General features: G+C 36.0%; 1 protein-coding gene across 1 annotated transcript in view; it reads right to left on the bottom strand.

The window, feature by feature from the left end:
- The window catches only part of LOC121422564 (fibronectin-like), a 32,523-nt gene extending 17,266 nt beyond the window's left edge, over positions 1 to 15,257 (bottom strand). The window contains exons 1-6 of the mRNA XM_041617710.1: positions 15,167 to 15,257; positions 8,720 to 8,986; positions 7,350 to 7,643; positions 5,969 to 6,244; positions 3,755 to 4,042; positions 1,720 to 1,998 (exon numbers count right to left, since the gene is read on the bottom strand). Coding sequence (XP_041473644.1) covers positions 1,720 to 1,998; positions 3,755 to 4,042; positions 5,969 to 6,244; positions 7,350 to 7,643; positions 8,720 to 8,986; positions 15,167 to 15,257 — 1,495 coding nt within the window. The remainder of the gene's footprint in view (positions 1 to 1,719; positions 1,999 to 3,754; positions 4,043 to 5,968; positions 6,245 to 7,349; positions 7,644 to 8,719; positions 8,987 to 15,166) is intronic.
- Positions 15,258 to 15,734: the final 477 nt, after the last annotated feature.

The raw sequence follows: 15,734 nt of genomic DNA, 5'->3' as shown, positions 1-15,734 counted from the left end.
TGATAAATAGAGATATTTTTCCTACATTTCTGTTTAATTACCCACTAACTCAGGAAATGCTGGGAAAATATAAATTAGGCATCATGGATCTCATCCATGTTGCATCCTTGAAGATTTAAAGTCATAGAGAAATCCCTTTAATAATAAAAATTTATTCTATTACTCCTACTAAAGATAATAGTAATGTTGAAAGTGATGAAGAATTTGGTAAAACTATGGAAAACATACTTATCAGTTACCATAGTTACAGGTCTTTTTTACAATTGCAAAAAAGAAGAAATCATTCCAGGGGATGTTTCACAAAGATTTGAGTATGAATTAGAGTCGCACTTAAATATTGAGTGTGGTAAAAAAAGGTATGACCGCACCGGTCAGGTCATGCCATGAGGGTGCGCGATATTGCATATTAGTCAATAAGATTGTTTGTTGCATATTAAGTATGCGCCAGAATTTAAACATGACTTTAAGTCACACTTAACTTTTTGTGAAACATCCCCCTGGTTCAATAAAGTCCTATAAGAAATTCAAAGGATAATACATTATCAGGATCACCTCTTTGAATCATTGTCCCCAGCTATTGGGGTACCAATGTCTTCCAGCAGCTCTCACAAGCCTATTTGAAATCGACCAATTACCATCCTCCTGCTTTCCTATTGGTTAATCTGTAATTACCTCTTCGTTCCTGCTTTCCTATTGGCTCAACCTTAATTACTTCTTATAACCAACCTGGCTATATACCCAAGTTTTCAAGTGGATCATCATTCCTGACGACGACCAGAACACGCTGGTCGAAATGTTGTTAACAGTTCTTTTCAGAGATAACATACAATCAAGAAAGCATAACAAGCAGTCTTTTTCATGACTAAATACATGGTGTTTACCGTAAAAACTTCCATTATTTGAAAATTATGTGACCATCCACAACAAAACCAACAATAAGTGTCCAAAGAAGGTTCTCTGTAAATCGCCAAAATAGTAATTTGGTCTCTATAAAGCAAAAATTAGAATATTAATCTATCTGAAAGAACAAGACTTTTTCTTCATGCAGTGAAAATTTGAAGTGTTCCTCTTAAATATTTTCAGTCCACCTCCCTCTGCTTTTTCTGTGTTTTTTTTTCACTCCTCCTTTCAGCTTTTTAATAGATTGCCCTTCATATCCTCATCTTATTGATATATCTGTTTCCAATCTGAACGTTCAATTGCATAACATTTGTCTTATTTATTATGAATAATGGTGATGTATTGTATTATTTTATTATCAATGATTTACTGTCTTTCGATGGACGTTACATTGTATTTGATATTTTATGAGATATGAAAATAAACCAAACTGAAACCGAAGTTCTAAAGTTGTATAAAAGAAAAGATAAAAGAAGTTCTTTGGCACCATTTTTTCAACAAGATTGCATAGATTGCACGTCTCATGCTTGAGTGAACCCAGAGCTTCAAACCTTGTTTTCTCAAGACTTATTCTTCGAAGCTCTCGCTGAATTTCCTCTGCACTCAATCAAGCACTTGTGAAGGTAATTGTTGATCAATTTTGACAAGTTAGACATCATTATTAAGATTAGGGAGTGCTTTTTCAAACAAACAAAAAATCTCAAAAGGAATTTTGGGTGACTTATTGTAGGTTTTGGGGTGGCTGGTTACATATAGATAGTTTTTCCCCCAATTTTTTTAATTCAAACAATAATAAGAAAAATTTCCAAATGCTCTTACTTGGCGGCACAACGGTGAATCCAGGGAAGTTGCTTGTAACAGGTTCAATATTGGTAAGAACGCTCAAGTCATAGCTAGTAGCTGGTTGAAGACCACGTATAGCATTACTGGTAGCACCTTGGGGTAGGACATTCTGCACAGAAAAACCCAGATTCACATTGGAAGCAGACACCAAGTAGTCAATAAAGAAGTCATTTGGTGGAAGGGGACGTTCCCATGTAAACAAGATGGTAGTTGGGCTGAGCGGATACAGGAGTACGTTGTTTGGTGGTTTAGGTCCTGAAGAAGAAAATCCCCAAAACGATCAAGTTAGAATTTAATTGAATTTCATAAAGTACACAAAACATTTTAGTCCAATTAAGTGTGCTTCAGAGAATATAACCAGTTGTTGTGTGTCCCGACAATCAATTTCAGAAAGTTATTTGGAAAAAATAACAAGCACAGTTTCATCAATGTTTAGTATAAAATGTTAAGAAATACTGTAGAGAACGAAATAGAAGACGATTACAACTAATGAATATATACCTTTAAGTGTAATCCAAAGACAAAAAAGAAGGCTTCAAAAATATAAATGGCCAGACACCCCCCCCCCATCCTAGAGAGGTATTTATTGAGATTAATATAATCCTATTCATTTATAAACCCTTGCAGTTACATCTATGCAGTGTAATACAGAAAAAAATACTGTCATCCCTCAATAATCACAATAATTTATATGCAATTCCCCCTACCCCAAGGGTAATGTGTGAGTTTTCACATTTTTGTCCTCAGTCCAATTTGGCATTTCAAAGTCATCCTTGAATCACCCCCAAACCAGCCGAAGTGATATTTACTCTATGTGAAAGGGGGAATCATTGAGAAATAGCCCTTAGATAATTCTAATTCCTGAAGGACTGTAACTTGCTTTCCACTGCCATATCGGTAGGAATTATATTATACAGTGCGTCCCAGAAAAAACGAAACCGAGATTCAGCGATCATTTATCATTACTTAATCATAAATAAACTAGACAAATGACCTACCAATTTAAAGCTTAGAATCTCCTCTTTCATCTGATATTACTTACATTATTTCTCATTCACGCATGAGTGAGCAAAGACAATTTGAAGAAAGGATATCAAAAACTCATTTGGCGGGGGGTATCTGGGTTTTAAAAAGAAAACCACATATTTGAAAAGTTCAATATCTCTTCTTTAATTTGATACCTAAATTACAGAAAATGGTCAAGAAATAACAAAGTTCTGGTCATTTGAAATAAGGCTTGAATTTCAATAATTTCATAAAATGAAGAGATTCTCCAGGCTGGCTTTCAAACTCACTCGACACTCCGTTTTGTTGACGATCAGCCATGCGTTAAATCTTTTGTTCACCATGCGAAAGCTTCTGTGGGAAACCTCTGAAAACACGTTTCATGAAATTTCTCATGAAATTATGGAAATACAAGCCTTATTTCAAATGATCAGAACTTTTTTATTTCTTGACCATTTTCTGTAATTGAGGTACCAAATTAAGGAGCAGATATTGAACTTTTCAGAAATGTGGTTTTCTTTTTGAAACCCAGATACCCCCCGCCAAATGAGTTTTTGATATCCTTTCTTCAAATTGTCTTTGCTCACTCATGCGTGAATGAGAAATAATGTAAGTAATATCAGATGAAAGAGGAGATTCTAAGCTTCAAATTGGTAGGTCATTTGTCTATTCTATTTATGATTAAGTTATGATAAATTAACCCTAAATCTCCGTTTCGTTTATTCTGGGACGCACAGTATATATATATATATATTTATTGTCCCATAGCATGATTTTGGCAAACAATGTTTTTCTTATTTTTTACCCCTTCAACACTCCTGCACTTTGACCAAATATTTTGTCTGTAAAAGATCTAGCTTCCAAAATTATTTGTAATTTAATGGAAGCTTGAAAGATATTTCCAGAAAAAAATCATTGACTTCCCAGACAACCAGCTATCACCATTAATGGTTAAAACTCTATGGTAAAGGCAATTAAGTCAACATTCAGAAAGAATCGTGCTTACGTGTAAAAGCCAAATCACTTGCAAAGTCGATTTCAGTATTTGGATTTGCACTCGCCACGATGTTAATATCAACGGTGTACTGTGTTCCCGGGTCCAGTCCAGTGAATCGATGTGTAAGAGGTGCAGCTCCTGCTGGGGCACCAATAAGTCCTCCATCTTGTACTAGGGTGACACCATCATTTTGAAGGAGAGTCGGGTGATATGATATAATGCCTTGTGTAGGGTCATGGTCCCAGACAATGTTGATGAAATCCTCACCACGGTCATCGATGGTGAAAATAGTGTTGTCTATATTTATTCAATAAAGAAGTAAAATATTAGAAGTTTGAAATAGATATTTTTCTGAGGTCAAAGGTCAGCAAACTACCGTGTGAGTCAAAAAACACTTCACATTCCCCATGTAAGGAAAAATGTGTCATGAATGCATGATCATTATATATGACTGGAAAGAGTAATTTCTCCATAATAATTTCATGCATATTTATGTGGTATGTCTTCACGCTGGGATACCAAGTAGGTATTATTTGCAGTGATGTAAATGTTGATTTGCGCCAAAAGTAAGACATGACAGCAATGAATGAATCCAGATGCCAAGGATGTCATAAAAAACTACTTGAGTTAGTAAGCATATTTGCAAATTCCTTTCAATGAATCTAACTTGAGAATTGACAGTAAGAAATCATACTGTAAATCATTGAAAAGGTGTTTTGAAATGGATTTTAATGCAACCCTTGTAGGATTATGACACCACTGACATCTGGGGAGCGTTTCATGAAAGCACTTGTCGGAAGTTTTATCCGACATCTCCTGTTTTATCCGACAGTTACCATAGTAACAGTGCTTGTCAGCCAATCAAAATCAAGGAAAGTTGTCAGACCTGACAACTTGTTGGACAGAAATGTTGATGAAACGCTCCCCTGGATTCATTCATTGCAGTCATGCCTTACTTTGGCACAAATTAAATCTACATTACTGCAATGAAACCAGAGCATTAACACATAGGCCTACCACATAAATATGGTATCAAATTATCTTGGAGAACATACTCTTTCAGGTGATATATGATAATCATGCGTTCATGACATATTTTTTCCTCAAATTTTGAATTTTCGAGGTGTCGAGTATTTTTTTACTCACACGGGTATAATGTTCCAAAACATCTGTGAGGGAGCAAAAAGACTGATCTTTTGGCGTATTTGTGCCTTGATTCTTATCCATTTTCTTTTAATATTTGCTTTCCAACAATCATAATAACATTCTATTTGTATTCCAGGTAAAGGAGAACACAATAATAGCGCAAGGATGGAATTATTACGATGGAAAAGATGGGAGTTGCTGCTACCATGTTTGGCATTCTCAACAATTAAAGAGATAGAGCCTATTTGATCAGGGGAGCATTTCATCAACATTTTTGTCTGACAAGTTGTCAGATCTGACATCTTTTCTTGATTCTGATTGGCTGAGAGGCACTGTTACTATAGTAACTGTCGGATAAAATGGGACTTGTCAGATAAAACGTCCGACAAGCGGCTGCCGGGCCCACGATCAATTGTGCAAAGCAAATTTTCAGATTATTTCATGTCTACTTTGAACAATAAAACATGGATTTTCATCATTTTCATCATTTCATCATGTTGAGTTCAAGGACACACCAACATACATGGTGTATCTCTATTAAGGTATATGCAAGTGCAACGCTGGGATCTTGCTGCCAAAATAAGAGCTTGGTATTGGATGGCTGGTCAGTGGTCATAGTGAACATAGTCCAGGACCAAAGACATTGGTGTGCTGTCATCGTTGGCCTCATAATCCAGAAGTGACAAGCCTTATTAAAGTAAGTGCACCCCCACAAAACATGAAAATTCTGTTTCAAATTTCAATTGATCCAGAATACACTCAAACTGAACAGTTCAGATGATCAACAACATGACACTAATAACATTTCTTTTTCCTTAGTTTTAAAGAGTTTGGCATAAAAATAAAATTGCTCAAATAAATCTTTGGAATACTAATAGGTTAATTTTCCTTTATTAGTAACAGCTACAAGTTGTTAATCTGGTTTCATGAACTAGCTCCATGATGGCATTTCAAAAACTTATTCTTGGTTTTTAATTTTGATGATGATGCTGCTGCCATCGCCGCCGTCGGAAAAGCGGCACCTATAGTTTCGCTCTGCTTTACAGGAAAGAGAACACTTAACCTGATGCGTATTACCTGTTGGTGTTACCACAGGGGGAAGTTCAGTGAGACTAGCTTGAGCTCTGATACCATTCCGTTGACTGTACAAGTTAAATGTGTAATCCGTATTGGGTTGAAGATTCTGGACCTGTTCGGATGTCCTATCTGCAGGTAGCTCTATAGAATTGACTACTGCACCATCGGCGTATGAGATGACATATCCATCGACGTTCCCCGGGCTAGACCAGGATATAGTATAACTTGTGTCGGATGTCCGTTGTATGGTAGCAGACACAGGAGGAGAGGGTATCACTGCAAATTAAATTTTAAGAAATAAAATGGAAAGGAAACAAAATGTTATAATAGAACTTCTTAAAATTACCATATTATCTGATTTTTTTTGGCAGGTGAAATGAGAACCTTGTTCTCCCAACACATCTACCAACTGGGAAACTGGCTTAGCCTATAAAGTATGAGCTACAAACTCAAGTGATCTATCTAAGTATGAGCTGCCAACTGAGCCGACAACCGTGCTATAGCTCAGAAATCAAATGAGCTGAGCTATCAATGGAACTACAGACTGAACTATCAACTGCGCTCCAGACTCAGCGACCAACTGAAACACTAAATAAGTTGCCAAGTTACGTATTGAGCTACCGACTGAACTATCTACAGAACTATCAACTGAGCTACTGGCTAACCACAGATAACAATGAAGCCAATTGGCTATCGATAATATTGAATACCATCTGAGCTGCACACTGAACTATTGTCTGAGCTATCTAACGACTGAGCTACAGGTTGAGCTCCTGGGCCCCATTGCATGCAATTTACTATTATAATATATTTGCCATCCAGTGGTATCTTTCATAAAATCCTTGATTTTGATTGGCAGTTGGGTTATGTTGCAATGGTAGTAACCACTTTTATGCAACTGGGCTCTATATGAGCTCACAACTGAGCTACTAATTGAGCTGGGTCAGGGGCATGGGTCTGGACAACCTACTGAGCCCAATGTTGAGTTGATTTGTCTATTTAAACTCTCGGTGTAATGATTATTCATTAACTTTTCTTTTCAAGGCTTTTGATTAACCATCAATTGATTACCAGTTGATCACATGATCCCACAGCCTCATGTCGACCTAAATTTACACAAATGTTTTAGAACATAGGAAAAGTAAATCATATATCTTCATACAGGTTCTCTTTATCAGACTAACTTTTGATAATCATTTTTGTATTTCTACATATCACTGCCAGTGCTTATCTCATTTATTCTTTTCTACTCTTTTTTCTTTATTTTCTTACCCTTTTTTATCATTCTGTTCCTCTCTTTTTTTTCATTTTATTTATGTTAATTCCATAGAGTTACTATTGTTTTTAAAATGGGTACATTTTAAAATCACATTGCACTCACCATTCTGAGGAGGTAGAGACGCCACAGACCGAGTGTTTGGAATTTCAGCTTGATTAAAATCCAAATGGGCAACGAATGCACTATTCGGATCAATATCACTTCTACCCTGTAAGTTGTTGTCTTGAAATGTAATCGTTGTCACTGTATTGTCTAAGATGGTCTCGCCATTGGCCACTCCGCCTACCGAATATCCCACCAGATACCCAAATACTCCTGTCGGGTTTTGTGGGGTTGACCAGGATAAAGTGATGTAGTTCAACAAGTGAATCTGATAGTATGACGAGTCTGTACTTGCTATAAGGGAACAGCAATAGGAAGAAACAGAAACAAAGAAATGTTAAATGGATATTCGTACCAGTGTCTGGTTAATTTGTTAACAAAAAGTCTAAGGATACAAACTTTGTCATTTATGTGACATGGTCAGGGTTGGAACCCATGACCCTCAATCCATGTGGCTGGTGCTATATCAATGGCTCGGTCATTATTACACTGTTAAAAATACTCCCGGTAGTAATTCTACAAAGTAAAATCGTACATTTACAGGATGTTTACCTTCAAAACAGATGACACAATGATTTAACAAACCAAACGTATGTATGCAGTGATATGTAACATAGAATTACAAGAAAAATGTAAGACAAAGTGAAACACATCATCTTTATAAAAATACAAACTATCATGTTTTTACGTTTATTGCAATGCATCTATCGTATAAATAGTGTGATCGCGTCTTGACGATTTTCATGTTGAATGAATGTTAAAATGGTAGTGTTTTTTTGTTATCCAGTATTTTAGCATTTTTACAGCCCATCCTAATTAAACAGTTCATATTGTTTGTGAGTCCCAGCTGCCAGTAATAATTACTGTTTTTTACAGTTTTATTTTTAACAGTGTAAGAGCTGCTACAAAAAAGGTGTACAATTTTTAGACCATTTCGTAAGAATGCCATTCAAAATCAGTGTTTGGAGGTAATTTGCAGGTGGTCTAGGCCAAATTAACAAAATAATAACTAACAAACTGTACACACTAAACCCTAAAAAGTAACCCATTTTTGTCCTATCTGAAACAGATAAGAGCACCAACCATGTTGTGCCAGGATGTTGTGCAACCCTCCACCTAAAATAACATTATGTTGCACATCTCCGCCCAAGTGTTTTGAAAATAAAGAAGTATCAATGTTAGCTACACCTTTATCATCATCTTCATAAGATTTCCTAGGATTAATGAGAAAGTTCAGGAAATATTCAATCAGCAATCAAATTAAACTTTCCAAACAGTAAAAATTCTCAATTGAACATACAGGGTTTATTATAGAGTTAACCCAAATATTTTCTTCTGTGACACTTGCATCAGTTAAAAAAAAAACGTACGCTGAATCTCAACAGCTGAAGCGATATCATCAGCACCAAGCTCCTTAAAACCAGTAAACAAAGTAGCAACCAAGACACTGTTAGCATCAGGAGCAGTGCCTTGGAACGTAATGGTTGTTACGTCACTTGCTGTAAAATCTCCTCCATCCACTCCACCTACTCTATATTGTACTAGATAACCAGTCGGCTGGAATGGCGGGTTTGATGGCGGTGACCATGATACAGTGAAGGAATTCTGGTTAACCTGGTAAACTGCATTGGTTGGTGCTGGAAAGAAAAGAGTTATATTTGTTTAATGTGAAAGCATGTAGGTAGAAATTTTACATCCTTATTGAGTATTACATAAACTCTACATAGCAAAAAACTATGTTTGAGTCCTGCGGTTTCTTACGTTATTTTTAATGCAAATGTATTGTTGAAAATATAGATATTGAAAAAAAATTCAGTTGAAATGTTAATAACATTTCAATTTCAATGCAATCTGCTTTATAAAATGAGAAGACCACTGTTCTTAAAGGTGTTAATTCATACAAATTTTGAAAATTTAAACAACGTTCAACTTTTAAGCAATGGATATTATAAATTGAACATTACAATTCAAAACATTTTGGTTTAAAATTCAAACATTACCAGGGGCCCGTTGCAGAAAGAGTTGCAATCAAACGCAACTCTAAAAATCATGCGCAACTTGATTTTCAACCAATCAAAAGCGCACATTTGGGACTTGCGATGGATTTTTTGACTTGCGTTTAAACGCAACTCTTTCTGCAACAGACCCCAGATCCGGTAGGCTAATTTGTATAAAGCGTATACTGTGTATAAGATTCAGTTGCAGGCATCAATTGGGTCCATTTAATCTAGTGACCAGACCACATTTGTGATGAAAGATTTCAAACATATTTATTTTCTTTAACAATAATCCAATAATAATAATAATAATAGGCATTTATATAGCGCCATCTATCTAGAAATATTCTATTCCAAGGCGCTTTGTTATTATTATTATTATTACCCCGGCTTTAGGTCGAGCTGCCATTCAGCGCTCATGCATTCAAGGAATTAATCCTACCAGGTGCACATTAACCTCACCTGGGTCGAGTGCAGCACAATGTGGATAAATTTCTTGCTGAAGGAAATTAGGTCATGGCTGGGATTCAAACCAACGACCCTCTGTTTCAAAGTCAGAAGACTTATCCACTGGGCCACAACGCTCCACATGTGGACAAAGACACAAAAAAATCGCAATAGATTTCAGGTACCTTGTGAAAAAGCCAGTGCAGCATTTTTTTTACCAGGAATTATGCTTTTAACAATGTATCCTTTCTTCTTTCTATGATGAAGTGCGAGAATGGGAAATGAAAGGCCACTTCTGGGTCCCGTAACACAAAAGTTTGCAATTAATCGTACACTTGATTTTTATGATTGATTGTGTACATCATAGTTGATGAAATCGATCGTAGAAAAATGTTAATATGATCATTGCTAAGTTTTGTGTTACAGGCTCCTGGAATTCCTGCATGAAAGACAGGGTTCAGATGTTTGACAAGGTACCTTACCCAATACTGTCTTTGTGAAGAAATAGAATCTATAAAACTATATTGATAACTTCCATGTAGGCAAACATCAAATAAGATCAGTTAGTACATCACAGCATGGACACAAATTTTAATAGGCGGCAAGAATTATCAGCATTTTTTTTTTAGGATTGTAAAAGGTCATTGGCCCTTGACCTTGATTATTACCTTCACCTGCAAATCACGTCAGATAATCGCTGATACTCGCAGGGCTCGAATTAAGAATTTAAAGGGGCAAGGCCATTTTTTAAAAGGGCACTTATGGGAAAGGGCAGGCAGTTTTCACTTTATGGGACATCCAAGGCCACCAAAAAAGGGCATCAATATTAAATGCACTTTTCAATGGGGCACATGCACTGGATTACCGCAGGGTACCAAGGCCACAGCAAAAAAGGGCAGTTATTTTGGCCTTAAGTCTACAAATATTTGAAAGGGCATCAAGGCCATTTCTGAGGGCATCTAAGGCCTTGGCCTTGGATGGCCTTGGATTAATTCGAGCCCTGTACTCAACTATTTGTATACATGTCCATGTTGAAAGAAATAGGTTATATATAGTTTTTATGTTAAAATGGTGACATTTCAAAAAATAACCTTGGTTAAAACAAAGATTTAATGTTGATACCCAAACATGGTCAAAGCTCATAGACTCAAAGTTCAATGACCTTTCACCTTGATCCTGCAACTTGTCATTAATGCAAGATAATAAGTGATATTTGATTACCCTTATGTAATATCTTAGAAAAAAACAGGTCCATCTACTATCTAAGTTATGATGACATTTCAAAACCCTGACCTTGATTAAGATTTCAATGTTGACAATGCTGCAATTGCCAACACCATCAGAAAAGCAGCTGCTATGAAGGTAAGACAAAATCTAACAGAGGAGGCTTTAGACCCATTAATCAGAGTTTGATTTCAAGGCCATTTCAATTTCATCGCACTTCTATATTCAGGCCAATTTCAAGGCCATTTAATCACACTTCTATACATGTATAAACTTCAGACCAATCAGTTTTGAGGGTGAAATTTGGGATGCAGATCAGTTTTTATATCAATTCAAATTCAAGGTTTTTGATTTATTGTGCTGCTGTATGGTCAGAACCATTGGACTCTAAAGGCAAAATAGTTGGCTAACCTCAATCTTAATAGATATCGTGATATCTTATAGTTTTTATACTTACAAAAGGAAGGATTCTCGCAGAATATTGACAATGCCGTTTATAAAAATAAACCTTTGTCTCACTGGTACATGCATGTATTTCCAGTTGGTCTTTGCTTCTATTCAAGTTTATGTGCTACATGTAGGCCCCTACATGTGGGCATATCAATTTTGGAAAATCTCTCTTAAACTTTGGTCTTCAATCATTAGTACAGACCCGGTCATACATCTTCAACTTATTCCTTGCCCCTTTTCCAAATGTATTTACGTTCGTTTTCTTTTATTCTTCCAGCCTCACATACAACCAAACTTTCATCACAAATTCTTAAATTTCTTCTCAACTGAAGTGATACTGCTCCCTAAAATCCTTTACAACAGGTCAACACTTTCTTTCAGCAAAGTATTAGGGGCAGTATCAGAATGTCTGATAATAATTATAGAAATAGCAATAGAATCTAATAGTAGTAGGCCTAATTGAATACTAATATTGATGCAACATTTATACAATGCTTAATACATTAATAAGCGCTGCATACTAGTATTACCCCAGCTTTGCCTGGCTTTGGGACGGCTAATCTGGCCAGCTGCTTGAGCATTCAAGGAATTCCTACCTTCCTGGTATACCCAGTTGTTGTGTGTCTGGACAGGTTGTGCAAAGTGAGTAGAGAAGATAAATTTTTGAAAGTCATTTGGAACAATTTATAAGCAAAGTTTCATCAATTTTTAGTACAAAATGTTTGGAATTATAGACAAAAAAGATGATTAAATCCATTGAATTCATATTTTTAGTGTAATCCAAAGACAAAAAAGAAGGCTCCAAAAACATAAAGTGTCTGGACACCCGACCCCCCATCCTACTGCTCTCAATGGAGTGGAAACCATGATTGACCAAATGACTAGCTTCATATCTACTATAGATCTAGATTTTAGTTTTGTGAGACTGAGAGAGCAGGGGTGTATTTCAACAACATTTTTGTCTGACAAGGTAAAAAGTTCATGACTAGACAAGGCCTAGATCTATTCTATTTATATTAAAGGGGAATCCAACCCAAATAAAAACTTGTTTTTATAAGGAAAAGAAAAATCAGACAAGTTGATAGCTGACAGTTTGAACAATATTAGACAAACAACAAGAAAGTTAAGAATTTTTAAGTTGTAAATATTGGTAATCACTATACCCATGGAGACTTCAAATTGGCCACATATGGGATGTCATAGTGATGTAAGGCAAGGACTACTCTTCCATGTACTCCAATACATATTATGGCTAAATTGTCATTTTTCCCAAAAGTTTTATTTCAAATTACATTTTTCTTTCATGAGGACATAAAACAATATACTATCTGGGTTATATTTAGATTACTGCCCCAGGGGAATGGGTACTTAGGAGAAAACCACAAATCCCTGATAATAAAGTACATGGCCTATGGGAAAGTTGTCCTTGCCCCTTGTCATAATTTACTTACCCAGTTGCCAATTTGAAATCTACAAAGTATTAGTGATCTCAATTTTAAAACAGCAATAACTTTCTTATTGCTTGTCCGATTTCTATTAAACTTTCACCATTCTGTTTAATATATTTTTCTCCTTCCCAACACACCATTTCATGGCCAAGGCTGGATTCCCCTTTAAGTTTTTCCATTTTTTATTCTTGGAAAGTTGAGTTGAACTTGAAACCATGAAAAACAAATCATCAATAATAGTCACAGAGAGCAGTCTAATAATATTCAATCTCACATTAATATTCAGTCAACCGAGTCTAAAAAGTCCTTGTGACCAGACTTGTCCTAGATCTATTCTATTCATATTAAGTTTTTACATTTTTTATTCTTGAAAAGTTGAGTTGAACTTGAAACCATGAAAAACAAAATCATCAATAATAGTCACAGAGAGCAGTCTAATAATATACAATCTCACATTAATATTCAGTCAACCGAGTCTAAAAAGTCCTTGTGACCAGACTAGTCCTAGATCTGAATCTATTCATATTAAGCTTTTACATTTTTTAGTCTTGGAAAATTGAGTCAAACTTGAAGTTGTGAAAAACAAATCAATAGTCACAAAGAGCAGCAGTCTAGCGTACGAGCTAACATTATTAATCAGTCAACTAAGTCTAAAAAGTTCTTGTGACTAGACTAGTCCTACGCTAGATCTATTCATATCAAGTTTTACATATTTTAGTTGAGTCAAACTTGAAATCGTAAAGAACAAATCATCAAGAATAGTTAGAAAGAGAAGCAGTTACGATGTCAATCAATGGTGTAACAGTAAATAATTACAGCTACTTTTCAAAATCAGATAAAATAATCAGAAAGTCACTATCAGATAAAAATTGTCAAAACATCCAACAACCTTCTTCCTCCTGCAGTCACAGGGCAGGCATATCCCTGACAGAAATACCGGTAGACCAATTTTTTTTTGTCTAACATTATGAGGTCTTACATAACTCTGAGGCAGCCCGAAGTGGCAAGGTCCCCAAGGCTTACTCTATTATAGTCTAGGCCTAGGTCTAGATCAATGCTAGACCAAAAGCTTTGAGGCGACCAAAAGGTTATGTTAGTATGTAAACTGTTCAGCTGAACTTACGTTGGCTCCAGTCACCAATTAGTAATACTCATGACAATAGGCCTAGGTCTCCTTGCCTTAGGAAGAAAAATGTCAGAAATTGTATTATCTCCAGAAACGACGATTAGAACTAGATCTATTCCTATCCAGTGTAACTTTAGTCTTTAGTCTCTAATTCTAAAGTCTAGGTAACGTTAGAATCTAGTCTAGATCAGTGCAAGCTAAACATAATTAGCTAACGTCAAGCATAACATAAGCCTTCAGACTGTTCAGTCTTCACTCATGACCAGATGTCCCGTATTTCCCGGGATCGTCCCTTATTTTGCTCCTTTGTCCTGGCGTCCCGACAAACCCTTCCCGGGACGCCTATTTGTCCCGTATTTCAGAATATTGAACAAAATGTAGTTAATACACTTAAAAGTGACAAATTTTCATCAAATAACCAACAGGAATCAGAGACCGAAAACAATAACATCGATAACTACTAGCTAGGCATGAAGGATCGGAGCAGATTGTGAATGGTGCAAACAATGACATGATAAAAAGTTTTCTTTACCAAAATAATCACAAAATCGGCAGTAAATTTGTATAATTATATTATGGATTCTGAGATTACAGATTTGGAGATTTAATCGGAGGAACAATTTGTTGAGTTTTTATTTCAACTAGATTTAATTGTTTCAGCTTTCGTTTTGAGTCTTGTTGTGTATGATGCCGCGATCGATGTTTCATTTAATTTTTAAGTTGACAATGTTTCACTTTGAAATTTCATTCATTTCTGAAACATTTTAGTTTTTTAAAATTTTAGAAATATAATGAAAAAACATCAAATATCATTATGATTTTTGTTAGATGATTGGATTGTTTTCATTGTTTGCTTGAAGTTTGAACTTTTTTTTTCCTCCTTTCTCTTACCTGCCTTATTTATTATATTTCCCTTTATTTATCCTTCATTCTTTCTAACACTGTGTAGCCTTTTTTGAATTTGTTGATTTTTTGTCGATTGTCCCGTATTTAATTTTGTGAAATCACCCTGACAGTAACAGATTACATCTAACGTTACAATGTTTAGTCGGTGGCGATTGTTAACTTACTCAGACGCCAGAAGACGAAGTGCCGACATCTCCGTCCGGAAAACTTGTGGGTTACTCAGTCCAAGACCCGGTACTTGGCCGTAGCCCAGGGAACTCCGGCCCGCGCGGCCCGCCTCGCGGGCCAGAGCTCCCTGGGATAGTGCCATAATCATACTTCATAGACGGTTAGTGCAGAGCCTTGTCCTTGACTCCTGAGGCGTGGTATTTCAGAAGTATATAACAGTAAAATACCAAATTCTTACCAATAATATGTGATGTACCGCATGCATGTGCTTTCTCTCTACATGTTAGAGAACAACATTTAAAAAATAACTTTCTTCAGCTAGCACGTGGGCACGTGGAACATGGGCACATGCACATCTGATCAAACACAACACATGGATCAATACAAGTTCAAAAAGTTTGCAACGTTCAACAAGTGTCTGTCATGCAGTGGCGTACCTAGGATTTTCCACAGGGAGGGGGGAAAATCGTCGCCAAAAATATTTGACAAGCAAAAAAAGGTCTTCAATCACAAAGAAAGGATATTGTACCAGAAAAAAAAGTGACAAGCAAAAAAAAAAGGTCTTCAAGCTCGTAGGGGGGGCAATAAAGGTATTCAAGTTTGTCAGGGGGCAAAAAGG

Source organism: Lytechinus variegatus, chromosome 10, assembly GCF_018143015.1.
Source record: "Lytechinus variegatus isolate NC3 chromosome 10, Lvar_3.0, whole genome shotgun sequence".
Taxonomy (NCBI): Eukaryota; Metazoa; Echinodermata; class Echinoidea; order Temnopleuroida; family Toxopneustidae; genus Lytechinus; species Lytechinus variegatus.
Note: the sequence above shows the minus strand (reverse complement) of the source record. Positions and strands in the feature narration are given on the sequence as shown.